We start from the raw sequence: 27,853 nt of genomic DNA on the forward strand, positions 1-27,853 counted from the left end.
GTTTTACTTTGCTCACCTTCAGCGACACCTTGAGGCCATTGGGGCGAACCCGACCCGTCCCTGGACCCAGACCCCGCCCCCTCTGATGGTCCAAAGCACATGAGGACTGGATGGGACATGCGGCGGAGGTGGACCACACCGACACCCCCTCCCACCAACAGCAGGCGTCCTGTACTTACTTGTCCTTCGCGGCCGGGGGAGAGTTTGGCCTGAGCCAACGTGTGCAGGATTTCGTTTAGGAGGGGGGAGTCCTACGAGGGACGCCGTGCGTTTACAGTCAGACAAAGAGGAAAGAGAAAGAAAGCATTCAATGCACACAACAACAGCAGAACCCGTCTGGAGCTGAACCGCTGCGGTTCAGCTCCAGAGAGACTTCATCAGCTTAGACTCTAAAAAGATTTTACACCATTTTTACTCCAGAAAAGAGTCCCGTTTGCTGCTTTTACTGAAGGTCAGACTAGTTCCTGCTGTGGAGACTTCATGAACTAAACTCTGTGGGCAACACGGCTCGAGAGGGTCGTCCGACCACAAGGAGCAGCCGGCACGCCGAGGAGCAGCCGGCACGCCGAGGAGCAGCCGGCACGCCGAGGAGCAGCCGGCACGCCGAGGAGCAGCCGGCACGCCGAGGAGCAGACTGGAAACCTCAGACTGTAAACCTCACACTGTAAACCTCACACTGTAAACCTCACACTGTAAACCTCACACTGTAAACCTCACACTGTAAACCTCACACTGTAAACCTCACACTGTAAACCTCACACTGTAAACCTCACACTGTAAACCTCACACTGTAAACCTCACACTGTAAACCTCACACTGTAAACCTCACACTGTGAACCTCACACTGTGAACCTCACACTGTGAACCTCACACTGTGAACCTCAGACTGTGAACCTCAGACTGTGAACCTCAGACTGTGAACCTCAGACTGTGAACCTCAGACTGTGAACCTCAGACTGTGAACCTCAGACTGTGAACCTCACACTGTAAACCTCACACTGTAAACCTCACACTGTAAACCTCACACTGTAAACCTCACACTGTAAACCTCAGACTGTAAACCTCAGACTGTAAACCTCAGACTGTAAACCTCAGACTGTAAACCTCAGACTGTAAACCTCCGACTGTAAACCTCCGACTGTAAACCTCCGACTGTAAACCTCCGACTGTAAACCTCACACTGTAAACCTCACACTGTAAACCTCCGACTGTAAACCTCACACTGTAAACCTCACACTGTAAACCTCACACTGTAAACCTCACACTGTAAACCTCACACTGTGAACCTCACACTGTGAACCTCACACTGTGAACCTCACACTGTGAACCTCAGACTGTGAACCTCAGACTGTGAACCTCAGACTGTGAACCTCAGACTGTGAACCTCACACTGTAAACCTCACACTGTAAACCTCACACTGTAAACCTCACACTGTAAACCTCACACTGTAAACCTCACACTGTAAACCTCACACTGTGAACCTCACACTGTGAACCTCACACTGTGAACCTCACACTGTGAACCTCAGACTGTGAACCTCAGACTGTGAACCTCAGACTGTGAACCTCAGACTGTGAACCTCAGACTGTGAACCTCAGACTGTGAACCTCAGACTGTGAACCTCAGACTGTGAACCTCAGACTGTGAACCTCAGACTGTGAACCTCACACTGTAAACCTCACACTGTAAACCTCACACTGTAAACCTCACACTGTAAACCTCAGACTGTAAACCTCAGACTGTAAACCTCAGACTGTAAACCTCAGACTGTAAACCTCCGACTGTAAACCTCCGACTGTAAACCTCACACTGTAAACCTCCGACTGTAAACCTCCGACTGTAAACCTCACACTGTAAACCTCACACTGTAAACCTCACACTGTAAACCTCACACTGTAAACCTCACACTGTAAACCTCACACTGTAAACCTCACACTGTAAACCTCCCACTGGAAACCTCCCACTGGAAACCTCAGACTGTAAACCTCAGACTGTAAACCTCAGACTGTAAACCTCAGACTGTAAACCTCCGACTGTAAACCTCCGACTGTAAACCTCCGACTGTAAACCTCCGACTGTAAACCTCCGACTGTAAACCTCCGACTGTAAACCTCCGACTGTAAACCTCCGACTGTAAACCTCCGACTGTAAACCTCACACTGTAAACCTCACACTGTAAACCTCACACTGTAAACCTCAGACTGTAAACCTCAGACTGTAAACCTCACACTGTAAACCTCACACTGTCAACCTCACACTGTGAACCTCAGACTGTGAACCTCAGACTGTAAACCTCACACTGTAAACCTCACACTGTAAACCTCACACTGTAAACCTCACACTGTGAACCTCAGACTGTGAACCTCAGACTGTAAACCTCAGACTGTAAACCTCCCACTGTAAACCTCCCACTGTAAACCTCAGACTGTAAACCTCAGACTGTAAACCTCAGACTGTAAACCTCAGACTGTAAACCTCAGACTGTAAACCTCAGACTGTAAACCTCAGACTGTAAACCTCAGACTGTAAACCTCAGACTGTAAACCTCAGACTGTAAACCTCAGACTGTAAACCTCAGACTGTAAACCTCAGACTGTGAACCTCAGACTGTAAACCTCCCACTGTAAACCTCCCACTGTAAACCTCAGACTGTAAACCTCAGACTGTGAACCTCAGACTGTGAACCTCAGACTGTGAACCTCAGACTCACAGCTCGAGGAAGGACTCAGGGCTGCAGTTTCTGAGGGATGAGAAGATCACCGCTGAGCTCCAGAGCGTCAGCCCGGAGGCACATTTCGTCTGAAGAAGCCTGCTGAAGCAGAAAACCGTGGACTCCATGCATTTATCCACCGACTGTTGGTGTGCAGCCAGCTCACGTGCACATTAATGCCGTATCTGCAGCAGATTTTACTGAGGTCTCTGCAGATATAACCTCTGATATCTAATCTGAACAATTTTAAGTCCAAAGAGCCGGTTCAGTTCCCATCTGACTGATAATACACCAGCTGTTTATTCTCACGATTCCACTCTCAACTTCAGCTTTAAAAAAAGAAAAAAAATCAATCTCATACAAAGACGGAACACAACATTTTGTGGATTAGTTTCCAATTTCTGTCTTATCCCATAAATTGATGAAAACATGGGATTACAGAGGAATGAAAGAAGCCTGCTGAAGGCTTTGTTTGTCTCAGACTGAGCTGCACTTTGTTCCTGTAATCGCTGCTTTTACACATCAGACTCCAGGGTTTTTAACTCAAACATCCCCTGCTTCACTCTCTTTTCGTCACTGAACGATTAGCAGCATTTGAATGAGGGTCTGTCCCCATCTTTAACTGCAGCGCATGCTTCAGGATGCCGTGTTTTCATGCCCAGATGTTGTTCTGCTTGCCCTAAAAACTCTGTCCTCACACTCAAAAGATCCCTCACAAATAACGCTGCTCGCTTGTGCATTGCTGTGAAACAAAATCTTAGCCAATAGAGAGCCAGATCTGACGATGATGTCACTCATGGGTGAGTCCCCGACAGATGACCACAGCTTCCAGACTGGAGCAGTTTCCCACAGAAGTCAGTTTAAGAGTAATGAACTTCTCAGACGCCTCCCTGGTTGTATTACAAATGCCTTTAGTGTTCATCTGGTGAGTGGAGCTCATCAGAGCACTTTTACCGCATATTTTGCAGTATGAAACGGTTTTATTGCTGTTCTATTGAATCAGTTTGTACTCTTTCTTTCTTCTGCAGAAAAGCTGCAGGAACATCTGTAAACAACGGTCTCAGTCCATTTATCTGACCCATATCACCCTCTTTTAACGAGGTTTTCCTGTCAGGTCACAGATCCAGTGCAGGACCAACAGTTTCTTCCTTAACGATTATTTATTTCTATCATTTTCATCTTGTTTTTACCCTTTATAGATCCAGACGTGTTGAATGGTTGTCCGTTACTGCTGCCGTGCACTAAGATGCCCCCTCAGGAGACCGTAAAGATGACCTCTAACCTTTGGAGATGCCACAGAAAAGGCGCGATCCCATCTAACTGAACCTCAAAATGAGGCACAACAGTTGTGGAAAGCTGTCATGGACATTGTTCGTAATTCCCATCTTTGCCTGAACTCTGAGATGAAAAACCAAACCTAAAGCAACATATATGTGGATCTCTAAATGCAGGCTCTGCTCCAGATACATGCTAAGCTCATCATCCTAACACCTCCACCCGACCGCTGAGATGCAAAACAAAAGCAGGCTGCATGAATCAGACAGAAAACCAGCGGAGATACATCCCTGAGCTCCGGTTCTTTGAAGGTTCTCAGACCTCAGGATGATTAAACATTAAAACAAGTGGAGCTCCTGGCAAGCAGGCGGATGGGCTTGAGGTTTTTCTTCTAGAAGGACGTTAACTCCTCTGATCTGCTCCCAGGAACATCTTGTTTCGGGTTTGTGAGAAACGTACGCCTTAGTTTAAAAATAAAATCAACGATGAGGGACACCATAATGATCACGACCCGAGACAGAAAAGGTCCTGATCCTGAGCAGAAAACAGCTCCAAGCAGGCAGCATTTGGACAATCTCAGGATACCAGGAAGTGAGCCGTGAGCTCTTTCTTTATTAAATTCAAAACAATGATTTTAATTAAATATAATCAAGCGTGTAATCTGCATTTTTAAAACAAAACGGTAACTTTGAATGCTCAACGATGAAGAAAATGCTCCATCAGGCTCCATCCTGCAGAGCTGATCTGATCCGTTGCACAACAAAGACGGATTGATGATATTGATTTTCAGCCTCCAAAGACTTCCAGCTGTCAGATCAGACCGAGGAGCTCAAACTGAGGACTGACGGGAGCTGTTTTCTACATTAAATCCATGATTTTTCCCCTCATTGTCATTAATTACAGCATTTCATGTCATATTTCAGGTATTTAGGTTTAAGCCAGACTGTTCATTTCTGCAAAGAAAGAAAGACACTTGTGCCTCGGAAGGGAGGCCAACGACCAGCCGACCGATCACCGGTGGGTAGTCCTGGAAGGAAGGTTCGGGACTTCATGTCAAAACGTTTTTCATTTCATATGCCAACACTTCAAGCTGCAAACTACAAAGAAAAGCAACGAAAAAGACATAAAAGTGAAAGAGTTTGTGGTGAGAAGCTGCCCTCCTGAGCTCACATTTATCTAAAGCAGGGAGCTCAAACTCCGGTCCTGGAGGGCCGCTGTCCTGCAGGTTTTAGACGTTTCCCTGTTTCAAAGCACCTGATTCAGATTAAATGGATCTCTTCTAAAGATTGTTACATTCTGCACAAAGCAGCTAATTCAGATTAAATGGATCTCTTTAAAGATTGTTACATTCTGCACAAACCTGCTAATTCAGATTAAATGGATCTCTTCTAAAGATTGTTACATTCTGCACAAAGCAGCTAATTCAGATTAAATGGATCTCTTTAAAGATTGTTACATTCTGCACAAACCAGCTAATTCAGATTAAATGGATCTCTTTAAAGATTGTTACATTCTGCACAAAGCAGCTAATTCAGATTAAATGGATCTCTTCTAAAGATTGTTACATTCTGCACAAAGCAGCTAATTCAGATTAAATGGATCTCTTTAAAGATTGTTACATTCTGCACAAACCAGCTAATTCAGATTAAATGGATCTCTTTAAAGATTGTTACATTCTGCACAAAGCAGCTAATTCAGATTAAATGGATCTCTTTAAAGATTGTTACATTCTGCACAAAGCAGCTAATTCAGATTAAATGGATCTCTTTAAAGATTGTTACATTCTGCACAAAGCAGCTAATTCAGATTAAATGGATCTCTTTAAAGATTGTTACATTCTGCACAAAGCAGCTAATTCAGATTAAATGGATCTCTTTAAAGATTGTTACATTCTGCACAAACCTGCTAATGAGGCATTGATCTGAATCAGGTGTTTTGGAGCAGGAAACATCTAAAACCTGCAGGACAGCGGCCCTCCAGGTTTGACATCCCTGCTCTAAATGCATCTACGACAGCTGCTCTCAGTTTTGCAGATATTATGGGATGTTCCCTGCTCTCCTAAAGCTCCGGTGTTTGCGTCAGCAGGTCATAAACGCTGAAGCCCCGCCCACAGCAGCACCTGTGGCACAGCAACCGCCACCTTTGCACCGTCAGAGGAGGCGTGGAGCAGAGCTCCTCCCGAACCGACTGCTTCCCTCAGACAGATGGAATGAAAGCCGCTCCGGCTCTGTTACGTTTGACAGGTGTGATCTATTTTAAAACTTTCTATTTTTACTGCAGCCGCGCGGCTCTGTTCCTCCTCGCAGGAAACGTTAAATAAAGACCAGCAGCTGAAGCAGCTGGATCTCACCTCTATGCTGGTGCTAAGGCTGGGCAGAGTGTCCGAGGTCACCGTTGTGCTTTGAAGGCTGGAGAAGTCCCACAGGTTGACGGGCGCCATGGGGTCCGCCCCCTTGGACGACTCCGTCCATCTCTGGCTGTCCAATAAGGTCACTTCGTAAAATTCCTGGATATCTGTAACGGAGAAAAACACCGTGAACAAATTAAGCATCAGAGAGGTCTCAAACCAGGTTCTGGAGCCGGTTCGGAGCTGGTTTCACCTCAGAACCTTCTCAGAACCACCACAGATCCAGTCAGAAAGATGAAACTGAGAAAATGAGCGCTGAGCTGCTTTCACTGCATGTTGAAGCCCAGTTTTTATTCTCAACTCTTCACTAAACGTCCCAGGACTTGTTTTTCCAATCCCAGTCTGTTGGAATTGGAAAAACAAGTCATTATTTGGTTGATTTGTGCAAGATTGAACCAGTTTAAAACCAACTTCAGCTTCACAGCTGCAGCAGATTGTTCCTCAGATGAGCAACAGACTGAGAAACATGATCATCTTTAGCACCGATGCCAAGGAGGAAAGACACCAGCTGTTTTCTGGTTGAGTTAAAACGATGCAACTGTAAGAGTTTCAGAGAATTATTCTACATATTGTGTCCTGATGAGGAGGATTCAGGAGCCATAACAGCTTCTTTACTGGTCTAAAAACCTGAAAACATCTGGCTCCTGAGCAATTTAATCAGTTCATTTAAACTGAGGACAAAGTTGGTGGCTGAAGTGAAAGATTTCTGAATCATTCCATCAAAAAAAGGTTAAACTGAGATCTGAAACATTAACGTCGGTCTGTTAAAGTGACCACATTCAGTTATTCACAACCTGACCACAGACCTCAGCTATAAACCCTGAAAACATCTGGCTCCTGAGTGGAAAGCTGTCTAATCTGCATTCAGCCTCCTGTTAAATGACTCGCTCACAGGTATTTATCAGTGAGCTCCGTAACATCAGTCTGTTAAAAGGACTGCATTCAGTCACGGTTTCACATGTTTTCTGCTTTATCTGCAGTGTTTAAGGTGGTAATGCAATACCACCTTAAACACTGCAGATATATGATATATGAATATACATGTTTAAGGTGGTAATGTTTCCACTTAATGCATTACCACCTTAAAGATGTATATTCATATTTATGCAGAAGGAACTCGTTTAGTTCAGAAACCTTAAAATCTGAGACTTTCATTCCTACGACTTCTCAGTCACAGTCAGGATTTCCCGTTATCCACAGCGAGCGCTTCAGAAGCAGAGGCCAGCTGATGGTGTTTTACTCCAGAAACCTCAGATCTGAGGTTTGCTTTTGCCGCCGTTGGGAACGGTTTGGACTCGTTACACTTTTCTGGAGAAGAACCAGCACGATTCTGGCTTTGGCGGGAGGCTGAAGCTGAAACGGCGTCCGGTTTTCGGACCCGTTTCATTTCGTTGGCTCACAGCGAAACGTTGGGTTAAACTTCGCTGGAGCCGACCAATGAGTGTCGCTGCAGCTCCAAACATCAGGAGCGCCCGTTAAATCCTGTAAAACAGCTCGGAGCTGTGAGCTTCCACCTGCTGGATGCTGAACTCCACGGCGTTATAAAAAGCCCGCGGCCCAGCGGCCACATCCAACACTTTATTTCTGGAGGCAGAATCCTGAGCTGAGCTTTCAGGGAGCGCACGTCCAAAATAACGCGCTTTCTTTGGCACAGCGAGGCGGCCGACCGCCAGCCGCCACAGATGTTTCCTCGTAAACCGGCAGATCACCACTTCAACAGCTCCTCGCCGTGACCGCTGGCCTTTAAGCCTCCAGACTCATCAAACTGCTTCACAGGGTCGGTTTAATTTAAGCCAGTGAACGTTTGTGGAGGAGCGAAGAATCGTTGGCAGCTGCCAGATTCCTCTGGTTTACAGCCTCCAGTCTGGAGATCAGGAGGCTGTAACGTTTATCTTCCATCAACAGAGCAACAAGTAGCTCGGAATAAATCTTTTAACACATTATTTGGTTGATTTGTGCAAGATTTAACCAGCTTAAAACCAACTTCAGCCTCACAGCTGCAACATCAGCAGATTATTGAGGAACAGACTGACTGTGAAACATGATCATCTTTACCAACTGAGCACAAAACCAACGATGCCAAGGAGGAAAGACACCAGCAATGATCTCAGAGAAGCAGCTGCTGCTGCCCATCAGTCTGGGAAGGGTTATAAGGCCATTTCCAGACTATCTGGAGTCCATCATTCTACAGAGAGAAAGATTATTCACAAGTGGAAAACATTCAGGACAGCTGTCAATCTTCCCAGGAGTGGACGTCCCAGCAAGTTCACCCCAAGGTGAAGAAGCCCAGAGCTACATCTCAGACTCCACAGGCCTCAGTTAGCATGTTAAAGGTTAAAGGTCACCCCAAGGTGAAAAAGCCCAGAGCTACATCTCAGACTCTACAGGCCTCAGTTAGCATGTTAAAGGTTAAAGGTCACCCCAAGGTGAAAAAGCCCAGAGCTACATCTCAGACTCTACAGGCCTCAGTTAGCATGTTAAAGGTTAAAGGTCACCCCAAGGTGAAGAAGCCCAGAGCTACATCTCAGACTCTACAGGCCTCAGTTAGCATGTTAAAGGTTAAAGGTCACCCCAAGGTGAAGAAGCCCAGAGCTACATCTCAGACTCTACAGGCCTCAGTTAGCATGCTAAAGGTTAAAGGTTAAAGGTCACCCCAAGGTGAAGAAGCCCAGAGCTACATCTCAGACTCTACAGGCCTCAGTTAGCATGTTAAAGGTCACCCCAAGGTGAAGAAGCCCAGAGCTACATCTCAGACTCTACAGGCCTCAGTTAGCATGCTAAAGGTTAAAGGTCACCCCAAGGTGAAAAAGCCCAGAGCTACATCTCAGACTCTACAGGCCTCAGTTAGCATGCTAAAGGTTAAAGGTCACCCCAAGGTGAAAAAGCCCAGAGCTACATCTCAGACTCTACGGGCCTCAGTTAGCATGCTAAAGGTCAAAGGTCATGACAGCACAGTTAGAAAAAGACTGAACAAGGATGGCTTGTTTGGAAGGGCTGCAGGAGAAAGCCTCTTCTCTCTAAAAAGAACATGGCAGCACAGCTTAGGTTTGCAAAGCTGCATCTGAACAAAGCTCAAGACTTCTGGAACAATGTCCTTTGGACAGACCAGAGCAAAGTGGAGATGTTTGGTCCTCAGCTGCTGGATCAGGGTTCACTTTAAGGGGATTTTTATTTTATACGTGAAACCTTTGAACAGATCGATGGACTTTAACAGAACCAAATGAGTGAGTAGAACAGACCGTGGATTCATTTCTTCATGGTGTCAGAACAGAATCAAACAGCCAGTGAACATAAAAGCTCAAACGAGACGTGATAAAAACTCTCTGATGAGTAAAAATAGTTCCATTTCCCAGTATTTCTAAAAATAACGAGCTTCCTCTTTGTTTCCTTCCTCGTTCCAAATGCAACACAAAGCACTTCTGAGTCATTTTACCTTCATTTAACCAAACTTTAGGCTCTTCTTAGACATAAGAAAGACAGCCGAGCAGTAAAGGTTACAAGAACACATGACCTCTGACCTCAAACTGTCACTTTCAGGTGATCAGAGGAAGCAGCGACCCAACATCTGCAGCCAGATGTTCCTGCATCTAAAAGCTTTAATGCAACTTAAGAGTTGGTTTCAGCAGCGATGAGCAGAAAGGGAACAAGTTCAAGCCTGCTCAGGTTGTTAAGATCGTTTCTGTTCCCCTTTTTATTGATGCTCCACATGAGCTCAGTCACATGATGACATCACATGTCTATGACATCACATGATGACATCACATATTTAGGTTAAAGCTCCATCAGGCAGAGAAGAAGCCACATGTGACCATGATCCAGGACCAAAGCTCATTAAGATGGACTGAAGCAGAGAGGAAACTGTTCTGGGGTCAGATGGATCAGAACCTGAGGCTGCAGCCTCCAGACTAAAGAGGAGAGGCACCATCCAGCTGGTTATCAGCTCTCAGGTCAAAGCCTGCGTGATGGTGTGAGGGGGGGGGGGGGGGGGGGGGGGGGGGGGGGGGGGGGGGGGGGGGGGGGGGGGGGCAGCAGAGTGCCTCTGAACCTGTAAACCTGCACATCTGGAAAGGCTCCATCACTGCTGAAAGGTATAAACAGGTGTTGGAGCAACATCTGCGGAAGAAATATCTCAGCAGGACAGAGTTAAATCCTGCATCTGCTCCAGCTGCTGCAGTCCAGATGTTTCACAAATCCAGCTGCTGCACTGACCTGCTGCAGTCCAGATGTTTCACAAATCCAGCTGCTGCACTGACCTGCTGCAGTCCAGATGTTTCACCGCCTGAAAACATCTAAATACAGCAGAGAAGGAGTCCTCCATCAGCCAGGAACAGGTTCCTCTGCCAGAGGCCCAGCAGCTGCTCTCCTCAGTTCCAGATGTTTGCAGATGTTGTTAAAAGCAGAGGGGACCGTGGGAAACATGGCCCAGCTTTTATGAGACGTGCTGCTGGTTCAAGGCGAGCTGATATTTTATTATTTTTCATAGTGAAATAGTGAAAATGTCTCTGTGTTTGACGTGTGAATAAAAAGCTGATTTACTCGGTTTTAACACAGAGCCTCTCCATCTCTTTGCTGATTCTGTAAAAGGTTTCATTTGGACATAAAGGACAACATCCACCACAAGCCTCCGCAGCTGAGGAAGCTTAAGAGGTTTTAAGACAGCTGACAGCTACTTTTATCCTTTCCTCCACATAAAAGCAACGGACCTCTTCATGCTTAAAGCCACCAAACAGAACCAAACTAAACCAAACTAAACCAAACAGAACTAAAGGAGGTTGTGGGGTTCCTCGTGGCTCTGCTCAGACATGAATCTGACAGCATTTAGAGGAACTTTCAACAGCTGTTGGACAGCAAATAGTTAAATATTTAACTAAACATGCACAAAATCCTCCATTTTGTTTAAATACGGCTGCAGAAGGCCCATTATTCAGTGTTTCCCAGTTATTTCTGACTGGAAGCTCTTAAACTCGATGGCTGTGATCACGTTAAACACTCAGTCTGACACAAGAGCTTCTGTTAATAAAAGACCACACCTATTTAGACTGCTGCTGCTATCAGGCCAGCAGCTCTGTGGAAAACACACAACCACACCCAGAGAGAGCAACACGGGTCATTTAGATCCCTCCAACAGCCTCAGACTGCTGCCACTGGAAGGGCCTCCACAGCCGGAGAGGGCGGCTGCAGCAGGGAGGCTGTGGGAAGGCGTCCAGGGACAGAACCGCTTCCTTTCACCTCGTTTCTGCAACCCCAGCCCCAGAAAAACAGCCCCAGAAAAGGGAGCCGGTCTGATTCAACACCATCAGACCTGAACTGCTGCAAAGAACCAGTTTCACAGCAGAAACAGACAAGAGGAAACACGTTGAGTGTGAGGATGAGGAGGTGAACGCCGGAGCTTTCCTGCTGTTTAATGCAGGGCCGGTGCGCTCAGGGAGGTTAATTCCCCACGTTTAGCACCGAGGCTGAGCAAATAAAGCCTGCTTTCACTGCTCATTAGCTCCAGGCGAACAGGAAGCGGCCGGTTTAACCTTTTATTCCACAAACCTTTGGACAAAGCTCCAAATCTGAGATAAATCTGACATATATGCACCGTGTACTGATCCATCCATCAGCAGGGGTTGAAATGTGCGACTTCCTGGCTTCCAAACAGGGCGAATTACTGCAGTTTATTTGTCTGGAGCTTCAGTAAATAACTCAAACTAAAGGGGAAAAAGGAAGGGCGAGTTCTGGGAAGTTTAACATACCAAGAAAAAACAGAGCAGAGCTCAACCTGCATCTTTAACCTCAGTATGAGAGAAGAGCTGAAAGTAAAGGAAATAAACCCAGAATCTGAGGCAGAAACAGAGTTTTTCTCAGTTCTCAGCAGCTTTAAAGTGAATCTCTGGTCTGAGCTCCTTTATTCTCCAACACAGCCTGAACCCTCTGAGACCAGCTTTCTGTCATTTCTTTAAGGAGTCTTCAGGAATAGTTCTCCAGGCTTCTTGAAGGACATCCCAAAGCTCTTCTTTGGATGTGGGCTGCCTTTTGTTCCGTTCTCTGTCAGATGATCCCACACTGCTTCAATAATGTTGAGGTCCGGGCTCTGGGGAGGATTCATCCCTCCATAAGACCTGTTGCCACTGATTTTCAGTCCACTTCTTGTGTCATTTGGCACAGCTCAGCCTTTTCTCCCTGTTTCCCTTCCTTAAGAACGGCTTCTTGACAGCCACCCTTCCATGGAGCCCATTTCTGATGAGGCTTGGGCCAACAGTAGATGGATCAGCTGAAGGTCCAGATGCATCTCTCAGGTCCTGTCAGGTCACAGCTGGATTTTTTCCTCTTTCTTAAGGACATCACTTTCAGATCCTGTTCATCTGCTGGAGATAGTTTTTTTAGGCATTCAGGTGCAGCTCGCCTGCTTCCACCTCAGAGGAGGCTTCTCAGGATGGTCTTCCAGGCCAGATTCAGAGGATTACATCTCCCTACTGGAGCAGCTGGGAAGCTCCCAGGAGGATCTGGAGGAAGTTTGTAGAGACGGGCGTCTCTGCTTCCAGCTACTTGATGTTATTTTTAAGACAAACCGAGTAATTTGGAGTTCTGAGTGGAAGAAACATGGCGATGTGTCTCATCACAACAAGCTGCCTCTGACCTTTGACCCCTGAAATAAAGAACCTGCAGCCACACTGATGTGAAAATCTGAAAAGTGAAAGTCGACTTATCAAATTGAAAAGATTCAAGCGACACCATCTGTCAGAGGAGTGAGGCCAGTGTGAACTGAGAGGAAGGAGGAAACAGAGGCTGGGTGGATTATAGGCTGGGGGTAATCATCGTGTCCTCAGAGGGATTACACCGGCCGCCGCCTGCTGCACACATCTCATTTTGGGGGAGTTGGCAGATTGGAAATCTATTTTTCCATCGCTGACATTCGGCTGCTGAGACGACAGGGTGAGCGTGACAAACGCACCCGGGACACACAGCCGGTCCAGTTAAAGCAGGGAGAACCCGAGTCAGACATTATTTACAGTCATGAGTCACAACCAGCAGCAGCCAGCATCCAAATTTAGACCCAATTTTAACTGAATTTGCAGAAATATGAACACAAGACCACGAGTGCTGCAGTTTTCTGATGTTTCAGGCAGCAGAAGCGGTTTCTGACTCTGGGATTAAAGGGAAGCTCACAGTGAAGTTGAACTTTCTGGGGAAAAGACACGAGTGAAGCGCATAACGAGCAGATTTCCAACAGATCCTGTTCGTGGCTCCAGGACGTGGCGTGAAACAGGAACATTTTCCTCTCGGCTGGCTCTTTATTTTCAGGACATTCCAGGTGGTGAAACATGTTCGTGGTCATTGAGTCGCAGCAGATTGAGCAGAAATAGATCCAGTGGCGTTTCCTTCGGGGACCAAGTCGCCCGTCTGCTCGGCAGCTTCACCTCCGTACGCTCCGACTGACTCCAGCACTTTTTACTTTTGCTCTTCTCTTTTCTCCAGATGTCAGCCAGGAAAGACTTTCCTGGATGGGCGATACCACGATACTTTTCTAAAGTACCCAGACCTGTCGTAGGCCCACTGAAGCCTCCATATGACCCGAAACACGCTTCATATGACCCGAAACACGCTTCGTATGACCCGAAACACGCTTCGTATGACCCGAAACACGCTTCGTATGACCCGAAACACGCTTCGTATGACCCGAAACACGCTTCGTATGACCCGAAACACGCTTCGTATGACCCGAAACACGCTTCGTATGACCCGAAACACGCTTCATATGACCCGAAACACGCTTCATATGACCCGAAACACGCTTCATATGACCCGAAACACGCTTCTTATGACCCGAAACACGCTTCGTATGACCCAAAACACGCTTCGTATGACCCAAAACACGCTTCGTATGACCCGAAACACGCTTCGTATGACCCGAAACACGCTTCGTATGACCCGAAACACGCTTCGTATGACCCGAAACACGCTTCGTATGACCTGAAACACGTGTTTCATATCAAAATGTGCAGAATACGAATGAAGAGTCGTTAATTAAAATCGGATAATTACAAAAGCGGCGCAACATATGAAAAATAACCAAATAATTACACAATAAATGTGTAAAATAAGATTTTTTTAGTAAAACTTTCAGCGGCTGAGACGTAATGAGGCTGAATAATGACGACATGTCGATGTTTGCAGATGAAAAAGGAGCAGAAACATCTTTTTCTTCAAACTGATCATTTAATTCTGCGAAGCTACGAACAAACCAACGAACTACAAGGTCGAGCGACCTTGACTGAGCGGCGAGTCGACCCCAGAACCAAAGACCGTCTCATTCCAGCTCAACGTCAGCAGGCGTATTCTGTCCGTCTTCTGCCTTCATTCCCTACGGACTTTGGCACGTTTGACCTTCCATACGCAGCAAACGGCGCCAGCGTTGTGCAGCACAGCTCCAACCGGCAAAATGAACAAACAACCGGACAAAACCAGAAAAGGTGGAACGCCGTCCACACGCCGCCACGTATTTAACGGCCGTATCGTTGACTGACAGCTCTCTGAGCCTACAGGGGAAGTCGCTGCCCCTCCTCTGCCTGAAGTCAGCTGAGCCGGCTGTAAATGACCTCCTTCAGGACAGTTCACCTTTACTCAGAACCTGAAGATGTGAAGCATTTCTGTGAGGTGTGAGGCAGGAAGAGGAGGAAACGGGTCACTGAGCTCACACCATCTATAAGTGATGAAGATGCTGAGAGCTAAACTGAACCAGAGCAGAAACTGAGCATCTGACTTGCTTCAGCTGGTTTATCTGGTTCAGTCGGACACAAACTGGTGAGAAAATATTACAGAAAACGCTTTCTTCTTTAAAATGAAAGATGAAGGCAGCTTCTGGTGCAAATGTTCTGCTGAAAGATGAACATTATTGTTCCCACATTACTTTGTTAGCTGAAGCTTTCTAGCTGAACGGTTCCGTTCTGTAACTCAGACAACCTGCAGCTGTGTTTAAGGTGTGTTTCCAACACAACACCGGTCCTCTCCTCGCTCTCGCTGCTACACTGAACGCTGTGTACCGCTCTCGCTGTGTTTGCTAGCATCTGCTGCTAACTTACAGCTACCTGCTAATTTACAGCTAACTGCTAACTTACAGCTAACTGCTGACTTACAGCTAACTTACAGCTAACTGCTGACTTACAGCTAACTGCCGACTTACAGCTAACTTACAGCTAACTGCTGACTTACAGCTAACTTACAGCTAACTGCTGACTTACAGCTAACTGCTAACCTACAGCTAACTGCTGACTTACAGCTAACTTACAGCTAACTGCTAAACTGTTTCCCTCTGAGATCAATAGAGTAACTATCTGTATCTATATATAGAGCTGGAGTTTTTCTGGGGAAAACAGGAGGCCGTTTCAGAAGTATTTACAAATCAAATCAAAGTATGTGGAGTCTGTTGCATGTTGAACATTTTAACTGTAAAAGCAGCACGTCTGTCCTCTGATTAGCAGGGGAGTGTAACTCCTTTACAAGCTGATAATTCAGTTAAATGAGTTTAAACTCTACATTAAACCAGTAGCCTCCAGCTTCCTGCAGCACATCCAGAGGTTGCATTTTAAAGAAAGAAGCACACACTCGTGTTTTATCTGGTGAATTTGAACACACTGAGCCTCTCACATAATAAATTCAGACTCTTTCAATCGCTCCTGGGAATCACAAACATGTCGGACCACATTCCTGCTGCATCGGTTAACCCCTGCAGCCACCTCGCCATTTACCAGAGAACCGTTAGCGTCTGATCCACAAACACAGCACCGACATGTTCTCCTGCTTCCTGCTGAGATAACGGGTTCACTGGCCCTGAATCAGCTTCATGATGAAGAGTAAAAAGGCCGAAATCAAGCTCTTATTCACACTGTTTAAACTGAGCGTGAATAAAGAGCCAACATGGCTGATCAGGGTGGGAGCAGAACATTATTTAGGCATCAACTGATTATTCTACTGATTATTCCATCGATTAATCAAATAATAAAGAGAGAAATCGAAAGAACGAACCCGACACTCGGAAAGACCGAACGAAGGAACCCGACACTCGGAGAGACCGAACGAAGGAACCCGACACTCGGAGAGAACGAACGAAGGAACCCGACACTCGGAGAGACCGAACGAAGGAACCCGACACTCGGAGAAACCGAACGAAGGAACCCGACACTCGGAGAAACCGAACGAAGGAACCCGACACTCGGACAGACCGAACGAAGGAACCCGACACTCGGAGAGACCGAACGAAGGAACCCGACACTCGGAGAGACCGAACGAAGGAACCCGACACTCGGAGAGACCGAACGAAGGAACCCGACACTCGGAGAGACCGAACGAAGGAACCCGACACTCGGAGAGACCGAACGAAGGAACCCGACACTCGGAGAGACCGAACGAAGGAACCCGACACTCGGAGAGACCGAACGAAGGAACCCGACACTCGGAGAGACCGAACGAAGGAACCCGACACTCGGAGAGACCGAACGAAGGAACCCGACACTCGGAGAGACCGAACGAAGGAACCCGACACTCGGAGAGACCGAACGAAGGAACCCGACACTCGGAGAGACCGAACGAAGGAACCCGACACTCGGAGAGAACGAACGAAGGAACCCGACACTCGGAGAGAACGAACGAAGGAACCCGACACTCGGAGAGACCGAACGAAGGAACCCGACACTCGGAGAGAACGAACGAAGGAACCCGACACTCGGAGAGAACGAACGAAGGAACCCGACACTCGGAGAGAACGAACGAAGGAACCCGACACTCGGAGAGACCGAACGAAGGAACCCGACTCTCGGAGAGACCGAACGAAGGAACCCGTCGCTCGGAGAGAACGAACGAAGGAACCCGACGCTCGGACAGAACGAACGAAGGAACCCGACGCTCGGACAGAACGAACGAAGGAACCCGACGCTCGGACAGAACGAACGAAGGAACCCGACGCTCGGACAGAACGAACGAAGGAACCCGACGCTCGGACAGAACGAACGAAGGAACCCGACACTCGGAGAGAACGAACCCGACACTCGGAGAGAACGAACGAAGGAACCCAACACTCGGACAGAACGAACGAAGGAACCCAACACTCGGACAGAACGAACGAAGGAACCCAACACTCGGACAGAACGAACGAAGGAACCCAACACTCGGACAGAACGAACGAAGGAACCCAACACTCGGACAGAACGAACGAAGGAACCCAACACTCGGACAGAACGAACGAAGGAACCCAACACTCGGACAGAACGAACGAAGGAACCCAACACTCGGACAGAACGAACGAAGGAACCCAACACTCGGACAGAACGAACGAAGGAACCCAACACTCGGCGAGACCGAACGAAGGAACCCAACACTCGGACAGAACGAACGAAGGAACCCAACACTCGGACAGAACGAACGAAGGAACCCAACACTCGGACAGAACGAACGAAGGAACCCACCACTCGGACAGAACGAACGAAGGAACCCAACACTCGGACAGAACGAACGAAGGAACCCAACACTCGGACAGAACGAACGAAGGAACCCAACACTCGGACAGAACGAACGAAGGAACCCAACACTCGGACAGAACGAACGAAGGAACCCAACACTCGGACAGAACGAACGAAGGAACCCAACACTCGGACAGAACGAACGAAGGAACCCAACACTCGGACAGAACGAACGAAGGAACCCAACACTCGGACAGAACGAACGAAGGAACCCAACACTCGGACAGAACGAACGAAGGAACCCAACACTCGGAGAGAACGAACGAAGGAACCCAACACTCGGACAGAACGAACGAAGGAACCAAACACTCGGAGAGAACGAACGAAGGAACCCAACACTCGGAGAGACCGAACGAAGGAACCCAACACTCGGAGAGACCGAACGAAGGAACCCAACACTCGGACAGAACGAACGAAGGAACCCAACACTCGGACAGAACGAACGAAGGAACCCAACACTCGGACAGAACGAACGAAGGAACCCAACACTCGGACAGAACGAACGAAGGAACCCGACACTCGGACAGAACGAACGAAGGAACCCGACACTCGGACAGAACGAACGAAGGAACCCAACACTCGGACAGAACGAACGAAGGAACCAAACACTCGGAGAGAACGAACGAAGGAACCCAACACTCGGAGAGACCGAACGAAGGAACACAACACAGAGAGAACGAACGAAGGAACCCGACACTCGGACAGAACGAACGAAGGAACCCGACACTCGGAGAGAACGAACGAAGGAACCCAACACTCGGACAGAACGAACCCGACACTCGGACAGAACGAACGAAGGAACCCGACACTCGGACAGAACGAACCCAACACTCGGACAGAACGAACGAAGGAACCCGACACTCGGAGAGACCGAACGAAGGAACCCAACACTCGGACAGAACGAACGAAGGAACCCGACACTCGGACAGAACGAACGAAGGAACCCGACACTCGGACAGAACGAACGAAGGAACCCGACACTCGGACAGAACGAACGAAGGAACCCGACACTCGGACAGAACGAACGAAGGAACCCGACACTCGGACAGAACGAACGAAGGAACCCGACACTCGGACAGAACGAACGAAGGAACCCGACACTCGGACAGAACGAACGAAGGAACCCGACACTCGGACAGAACGAACGAAGGAACCCGACACTCGGACAGAACGAACGAAGGAACACGACACTCGGACAGAACGAACGAAGGAACCCGACACTCGGACAGAACGAACGAAGGAACCCGACACTCGGAGAGAACGAACGAAGGAACCCAACACTCGGAGAGAACGAACGAAGGAACCCAACACTCGGAGAGAACGAACGAAGGAACCCAACACTCGGAGAGAACGAACGAAAGAACCCAACACTCGGAGAGAACGAACGAAAGAACCCAACACTCGGACAGAACGAACGAAGGAACCCAACACTCGGAGAGAACGAACGAAGGAACCCAACACTCGGAGAGAATATAAAAGTCAAAACTCTGCCTGAACATCTCTGAATCAGCTCAGGCACTGATGAAGAGTTCTGGCCAACAAAAACCAGACACATCCAAGTCCATGTGGGGGTGAATTTAATGAGTCGGCCCCTAAAACATCCACATCTGTTCACAGCAGACAAACGCCGACAGACTTTACGACTTCTCACCCCACTGCGACCGACAGATGAAACAAAGGACGGCGGCAGCCTCGATGCAGAGCTGCAAACAGGATGAGGTCAGCAGCAGAAACCGCCTCATCACCATCGATCATCAGCCATTATCCCACAGGTTGGTGTAAGACAACATCCGACCTTAAACAAGTCATCCCCGATCTGATCAATATGAACCAACAAGTCATCCCCGATCTGATCAATATGAACCAACAAGTCATCCCCGATCTGATCAATATGAACCAACGAGTCATCCCCGATCTGATCAATATGAACCAACAAGTCATCCCCGATCTGATCAATATGAACCAACGAGTCATCCCCGATCTGATCAATATGAACCAACGAGTCATCCCCGATCTGATCAATATGAACCAACAAGTATCCCCGATCTGATCAATATGAACCAACAAGTCATCCCCGATCTGATCAATATGAACCAACAAGTCATCCCCGATCTGATCAATATGAACCAACGAGTCATCCCCGATCTGATCAATATGAACCAACAAGTCATCCCTGATCTGATCAATATGAACCAACAAGTCATCACACAAAGTTTATGCATGGAGTACATTCAATCACCTCATTTGCATGTGGTGACATCACTGATGACATCACTGCGAGGTGCCATCTTGGATTCCACAACTTCTGGTAAACATTGGAACACATTTCCATGTCGTTTTATTTTATTTTTTTCCCTTTTTATCCTTTTCTGAGTGGCTGAGAACTGGTGTTCATATCTGTCAGTTTCATCTGTTCATATCTGTCAGTTTCATCTGTTCATATCTGTCAGTTTCATCTGTTCATATCTGTCAGTTTCACCTGTTCATATCTGTCAGTTTCATCTGTTCATATCTGTCAGTTCATCTGTTCATATCTGTCAGTTCACCTGTTCATATCTGTTAGTTTCATCTGTTCATATCTGTCAGTTCATCTGTTCATATCTGTCAGTTCATCTGTTCATATCTGTTAGTTTCATCTGTTCATATCTGTCAGTTCATCTGTTCATATCTGTTAGTTTCACCTGTTCATATCTGTCAGTTCATCTGTTCATATCTGTCAGTTTCATCTGTTCATATCTGTCAGTTTCATCTGTTCATATCTGTCAGTTCATCTGTTCATATCTGTCAGTTCACCTGTTCATATCTGTCAGTTCACCTGTTCATATCTGTCAGTTCACCTGTTCATATCTGTCAGTTTCACCTGTTCATATCTGTCAGTTTCACCTGTTCATATCTGTCAGTTCACCTGTTCATATCTGTCAGTTTCCTCTGTTCATATCTGTTAGTTTCATCTGTTCATATCTGTCAGTTCATCTGTTCATATCTGTTAGTTTCACCTGTTCATATCTGTCAGTTCACCTGTTCATATCTGTCAGTTTCACCTGTTCATATCTGTCAGTTTCATCTGTTCATATCTGTCAGTTCATCTGTTCATATCTGTCAGTTCACCTGTTCATATCTGTCAGTTTCACCTGTTCATATCTGTCAGTTTCATCTGTTCATATCTGTCAGTTCATCTGTTCATATCTGTCAGTTCACCTGTTCATATCTGTCAGTTCATCTGTTCATATCTGTTAGTTTCATCTGTTCATATCTGTCAGTTCATCTGTTCATATCTGTTAGTTTCACCTGTTCATATCTGTCAGTTCATCTGTTCATATCTGTCAGTTTCACCTGTTCATATCTGTCAGTTCACCTGTTCATATCTGTCAGTTTCATCTGTTCATATCTGTCAGTTCATCTGTTCATATCTGTTAGTTTCACCTGTTCATATCTGTCAGTTTCATCTGTTCATATCTGTCAGTTCATCTGTTCATATCTGTCAGTTCATCTGTTCATATCTGTCAGTTCATCTGTTCATATCTGTCAGTTTCATCTGTTCATATCAGTCAGTTCATCTGTTCATATCAGTCAGTTCATCTGTTCATATCTGTCAGTTCATCTGTTCATATCTGTCGTTTCACCTGTTCATATCTGTCAGTTTCATCTGTTCATATCTGTCAGTTCATCTGTTCATATCTGTCAGTTCATCTGTTCATATCTGTCAGTTCATCTGTTCATATCTGTCGTTTCATCTGTTCATATCTGTCAGTTTCACCTGTTCATATCTGTCAGTTTCACCTGTTCATATCAGTTTCACCTGTTCATATCTGTCAGTTCATCTGTTCATATCTGTCAGTTCATCTGTTCATATCTGTGAGTTTCATCTGTTCATATCTGTCAGTTTCATCTGTTCATATCTGTCAGTTCATCTGTTCATATCTGTCAGTTTCACCTGTTCATATCTGTCAGTTCATCTGTTCATATCTGTCAGTTTCACCTGTTCATATCTGTCAGTTCATCTGTTCATATCTGTCAGTTCATCTGTTCATATCTGTCAGTTTCATCTGTTCATATCTGTGAGTTTCACCTGTTCATATCTGTCAGTTCATCTGTTCATATCCGTTATTTTCACCTGTTCATATCTGTCAGTTTCACCTGTTCTTAGAGTCCAGATGTGATCTTTTAGGAGGAGGAACAGCAGCTCAGTCCCAGCCACAGGGTTGAAACGCAGTTAAAAACCAAACCTTCTCACAGGTGAACACAACCGGTGCTTTTCATGTCGTCTTATTACAATATCTGGTGTAAAACAGCTTTAAGTGGATCCATATCTTAAGTTTGACCCAAAAGTTAACGAACCACTTAAGTTTGTGGCCTAAAAATAGCTCATTTTATTCTTCTTTACACACCGAACAGTTTTTGGACTAATGACACCAACTCAGGATCTGCTTCAGGAACAGCTGGGCTTATCCAGATGTTTTGTGGACGGTACCTAAATTAAAGCCGGTTCTTTGGGTTTGGACCACCAAAGCAGATGTTCCTGGGCAGGAACTCAGGTTCCAGATCAGCTCCAGCTCTTTGCTGGTCCAAAACCACCGAGTTCAGGGGCGACTGCAGCCTCTAGTCTGTCTAAGATCTGAGCTTCATGCATCCTTTAAGATCATCGGGCTGCATTTACAGCTATAACCGTTACCAGACACTGGTCACAGATTACATGAAGCCAGCACCATGTGTGTTGCTGTGCATCACAGAGGCGTACCTATGAGAGCCTGGAAGAGGTTGCTCTGGAAGATGTCGATGACCCTCTGGATGGAGTGCCGGAGCTGCCGATCCTCGGCGTGGTTCAGCTTGGCTCGGTACTCCTCCAGCAGCAGCAGAGCTCGCTGAGCGTCTGGTGGACAGAAGAGGAGGCGGCAGAAGGTGAGTCGGCAGAGCAGAGCGTCAGAAAGTGCTGGAAAAGCCTCCTGCACCAGCTAAATGCAGGCATCAGAGAGCCGAATAACACTTTAAACTTCCAAATATAGGCACATTTCAGACTGTGGGCAGGTTTTAGGTCAGTAGAAATAAAGTCAGGTGGATTTAAAGCAGCTTTTCCACAGGAGACCTGCAGAAATGTCCGTAAATCAGGCTCAGCGGAGGGAGCAGGGTTTCTCTAACAAGGCATCAAACTTTCCGCTTCTGCTGCCAAGGCAACCGACCGTTACGCTGAAATTACAAGGCAACGACTCCAGATTTAAGTCAATTTAATGAATCGAATAATCCGTTATGACTTTTCTATGGATGAGCCGGAGTTAGAAAGATAAATGTAGGGCTGCAGCTCGCTGGGAGCCTCGGTGCAGATTAATCTGATCAGTTAGTCCAGACACTCAAACACATGCGGCGTCTTTGCTGATTTTTACAATCAGCAGAACTAATATTCAAGATTTTAAGTGAATTATCACAGGAGAAATAAAAGTTTAAAGCGATTCATCACAAGGTCACATTCAGGTTTGTTTTAGAGCAGCCAAACGTCTGAATCTGAGTGTATTTAAACTACAAAATGAATAAAATGATGAAATAAAACGACTCCATCATAAATATTATTCATTAAAATTTAAACTTGCAGGCAGTTTTATTAACAAAGTATTAACAGTTTGTGGAAATTTGCACGTGAATACTTCCATAAAAAAATGGAACATTTTCTCAAGATCAGGACAGAGAGAGTTTCTGTAAAACTATTTTTATTCATATTTTCCTCTCAGTTTAGTTAAATGAGGATTTTACCAGTTTTTTTTAGCTCAGAAGTCAAAGTTTGGACATAAGCAGGATGTGAAAGCAGAGTTATGTTCACATAAAGGTGGAATAAAAAGTTTTTTTACAAAAAAAAAATCCCCAATATTGATCAAAATAATCAGGATTATCATTTAAAATGCAGCCTTAGCTGTCGGTTCAGCATCATTTCAGTCAGATCAACACATTGTTAGCAGCTAAAGGAATGAGCTTTCCAGCCTGGACGCACTCACTGGTCCTGTTTTCCTTTACTGGTGAAACAAATCTGAAGATTTTTATGAAAACCTCCAACAGAAACATGAATCTCACAGTAAATGTGTTGAGTCACCAGAGGGGGCGCTGCAGGCTACGCTGTTAGTGGCTGTAATTCAGTAGAAGAAGTTGTTCCAACAGGAAATAAACCCAGAGGAGGGAAAAACAACAACTGTGGTGGACATCCACAAGAGGAAAGTGCAGAGAGCTCTTCTTAAAGGAACATCTGGGTTGTTAAATCATATCTGGGAACATCTGGGTTGTTAAATCATATCTGGGAACATCTGGGTTGTTAAATCATATCTGGGAACATCTGGGTTGTTAAATCATATCTGGGAAGACTCGCTGAGTTTATGGATCAGAGCAGAAACAGCTGCTGGGTCATTTTAATCTTTACAGGTCAGATTCATAAAGCTGTTTCCATTCATCCTGATGAGCAGCGACTTCTTTAAAAACACCAAGAACAACTCAAACAGGCAACTAAACCTTTATTTTAGTAGTTTCCATCAACGTCTTCTAAAAGTGAACCGAAAACACCAAATGAAACTCAGCTTAGTCCAGTTTGGCGGTTTTGTAGTGAACTAAAAGACTAAAAGGGCTCTAAATGTCTTTGGTAGTTTGGTATCCAAAGAAAACTGAAACCTATTTAAATAAAACAGAAAGTGGTGAAATGTGGTAAAAAGGAAGATTAACCAAACTTGACCAAATGTACCTTCATAAAAAACCTTAATTTCTAAATGTCTTTGGTAGTTTGGTATCCAAAAAAACTGAAAGCCATTTAAATAAAACAGAAAGTGGTCAAATACAGGAAGATGCAACCAAATTTACCTTCATAAAAAACCTTATTTCTAACTCATCTTTATTGTAAAAGATGCTTTGCTGTGTTCCAACTTCAAATAAAGCTTGAATAAAGAAGTAAATCAATGAATAATCTGCTCTAAATCAGCCTCGATCTGTCAGTGTTGAAGGAGGCAGCGCCTCAAATAATGAGAATAAACCAAATCAGAACCCAAAAGAAATAAGTTTCCATTAAATTCACATGAATCTAAGATAATATCATTTCTTTATAAAAGGCTACGAAATGCAAAGCTTTCTGAGAAGCATCAGAAACTCTGCCTGAAACAACAAGTGCAGGTTCCTAAAGAAACAAGCAGAGAATAATCTGTTTTTAGAGCTTTTAGTTCGTATGGAGGCAGCAGAATCTGAAGTTTAAGGCCCATAAACCCAGAGGAGACCCGACCCTTGATACACCGACCTCCATTTACGTCGCTTTTCTCCGTTAACTTATGGACAAAATTATCAATAATCCATTAAAAGTTTGAAATTACACTGTTCTGAGGCTAAAAAAAATAAAATTCCTCTTAATGGTGAGGTTTTCCTTTGACTTTTGGACTGTGAAGTCGTACAAAACCAGATATTTCCAGATTTCACTTTGGGAAAATAAATATATATATATATATATATATATATATATATATATATATATGTTTTCTTCTTTTATAATCTATAGATCAAACATCTCATCCCATCTTTGTTGGGTTTGATTAAAACGATCTTCAGCTCATTTCAGGACTCATTTTTTAGTCTTTTTTTAAGGTTTTTCCTGTTTTATCCAACGTTAGGACACTTATTTAGAAATGATTGCTTATTATTTCCCTTTGAAAACACTCCAGTAATTACTGGGAACGCTGGATTTACTTAGTAAATATAATTAGGTTGTTAAATGAGCCACTCCCTCCATCTAAAACTAGTTTTATTTGGAATCTCACACGTTTTTAGGGCTAAAAAGCCAAATAATCCTCTGAAATTTTAGGTTTTATTGGACACAGCAATAGTTAATTTGTGGATTAATTTAAGTTTTAGGTGGTTTAATGTTTAAGATCTATGATGAAAATGTGTGGGAGCTCCTCTTAATGTCAAATAAACTTTGGGAAAACCTGTAAAACACTGATATTCAACAATTATTCAGAAATCTCCTCACAACCATTGATCAAAAGCAGCACAAACACAATGAATTAAGTACGATCCGGTTGCTGTTCGCTCACTTTTTCCACTTCAGGCTCAATTTGGGGGATTTTTCTCAAGAATTAATGCAAAAGTATTTAACTTTATTACAATCTAAAGTTTAAAGTCTACAAGTTCTGAAGCGAAGAAGGTTTTTACCGCTTTAATGTGCCGAGTTCCTGTAAATATTTCATCGATATAAGAGTTTATTTTTAGTTCAGACAAGGTGCCCCAAATACAACTTGGTTAGCATCAGCGGCTAACAGGCTAACGCCACTTTAACCCACTTCACCTGACCGGCACGGCTCGGCTCGGGCAGGCTAAACTGGGCCGTGTGGACCGGCTGCAGTGATATCCGTGCTCGTGATACCCGTGTTAGTGTGAGTCCGTGTTAGTTTCAGTGTTGAGTTTCTTCCTCAGAAGCTGCAGCCCGAGTTTCTCCCAGCAGGTAACCGTTAGCCGAGCTAGCTTGCTAGTTACTACGCGAAGTGAAAGCGGCTTACCTTTCTTCCTCACTGGCATGGTCGGGTCTGGCTCGGCTCGGCTCGGTGTGGAGCTACTTCTGGGTTAGCCACATACACTCCTCACACGGGACGGGTTTTATCGGTTATTCCTCTGGTTGAATCCCGCTGTCACCGCTCCAAGAAAATCTCTCCACGACGACACCAAGTTCCCCTCCGAGCCGAAGTAACTGTCAGGGGAAACCGACCCGTCCAGCGACGACACCCGCGCCAACCCTCCGGGGAACCAGCACGCAAACACGCACAGGGTCCCGGGTAGAACTAGTAATCCAGACCGCGATTAGGACCCAGAAAGCAGCTCCGCCGAGAGACCGACTGTCCGAGCCGCACTTCCCCGCCAGAGGAACTCCCCGAGCCGGCGTGCACCGCGCAGGCTGACCGCGGCTGGTGGAAAAAGTGGAAATCTAGTTTTCACCAGCTGGGACCTGCTGCGTGCCAAACTCCGAGTAAAAAACACTGGTTTCCGAGCGGTGCGTGCTGAGCCGACAGCCGCTGCTGCTGGGAGGGGGAAGGATCTGCTCCGGAGCTCTGCTGGTTGCTCCAGAAATGAGAGAAACTTCAGAGTCCAGCCGGGTGGCACACCTTAAAGTCAGGCCAAGCCCACTCCGATGCGCCCGCTCCGCTCCGCACGCTTAAGCCTTACTCCCAGCGCAGCCTGCGTTGTGCATTCGTGTCAAACTTCTCTGAGAGTAAATCCCTCCTCTCTTTTTCCTCTTCTTCCTTCTCCTCCTCCTCCACCTCCTCTACTCTCTGCACCTCCCCAGGTCCACAAATCCCAAACTTTCCTCCAAAATGGCGTCTCACAGGGCTGCAAACGAGAACATGTGATTTCCAAAAAGACTCCCCCTGCAACCTGCCGCCCAATCATGCAGCTCACCTTCAAGACCGAGGAGGAGGAGGAGGGGAGCCAAAGTTTAGGATTAAAGGAAAGTGTGTGTGGGGGGGGCAGGAAGGGAGGAGGGGGAACTGGAGAGGGTTCAAAGTGGAGGGAAGGAGGTGAAGGATGGGCTGCAGGAAGAGTGGATCAAAGGGTCCAAACAAGTCGGGATTTATTATGGCATCGTTTAAAATCAGCAAAGTGTTGATCATCAGAGTCCAAATTAAACAATAAATCAATTCAATTCAGTTCAGTTTTATTCATAAAATCACAACAAGACACTTCAGTCCAATTCAAGCCACTTAGAGTTCAATTCATTGGAATACAATCATGATCCAGTCGAATTAGATCAGTCCAATTCATGCTTTAACTGATGCAATGAAAGGCAGCCACCGTGCATCCAAACCGTGTTCTGAGTGCACGAGGGTGAGAAATCAAATGGAAACGGTCCAGTTTCTAACACCCAGAACAGTTTGAATAAGTCCAGAACTTCATCTGTTGAGTTCACATTTGTGCTTCGGTTTTTGGATCCGGACCAAAAGCAGCTTTTTGTCCTGTTT

General features: G+C 45.8%; 1 protein-coding gene across 15 annotated transcripts in view; it reads right to left on the reverse strand.

Moving 5' to 3' along the window:
• LOC140268472 (disks large homolog 1) overlaps positions 1–27,222 on the reverse strand; it is a 122,338-nt gene extending 95,116 nt beyond the window's left edge. For 4 of the 15 annotated variants that reach the window (XM_072363367.1, XM_072363364.1, XM_072363362.1 and 1 more), the window contains exons 1-4: positions 26,399–27,221; positions 22,630–22,761; positions 6,337–6,500; positions 180–251 (exon numbers count right to left, since the gene is read on the reverse strand). In XM_072363367.1, coding sequence (XP_072219468.1) covers positions 180–251; positions 6,337–6,500; positions 22,630–22,761; positions 26,399–26,417 — 387 coding nt within the window. In that variant the 5' untranslated portion in view covers positions 26,418–27,221. Of the gene's footprint in view, positions 1–179; positions 252–6,336; positions 6,501–22,629; positions 22,762–26,398 lie in introns of all 15 variants that reach the window. The other 11 variants (XM_072363370.1, XM_072363369.1, XM_072363366.1 and 8 more) reach the window with 5 other exon arrangements.
• Between the last annotated feature and the right edge of the window lie 631 nt (positions 27,223–27,853).

The sequence above is a fragment of the Leuresthes tenuis genome, unplaced genomic scaffold (assembly GCF_036924035.1).
Source record: "Leuresthes tenuis unplaced genomic scaffold, fLeuTen1.0.hap1 SCAF_14, whole genome shotgun sequence".
Taxonomy (NCBI): Eukaryota; Metazoa; Chordata; class Actinopteri; order Atheriniformes; family Atherinopsidae; genus Leuresthes; species Leuresthes tenuis.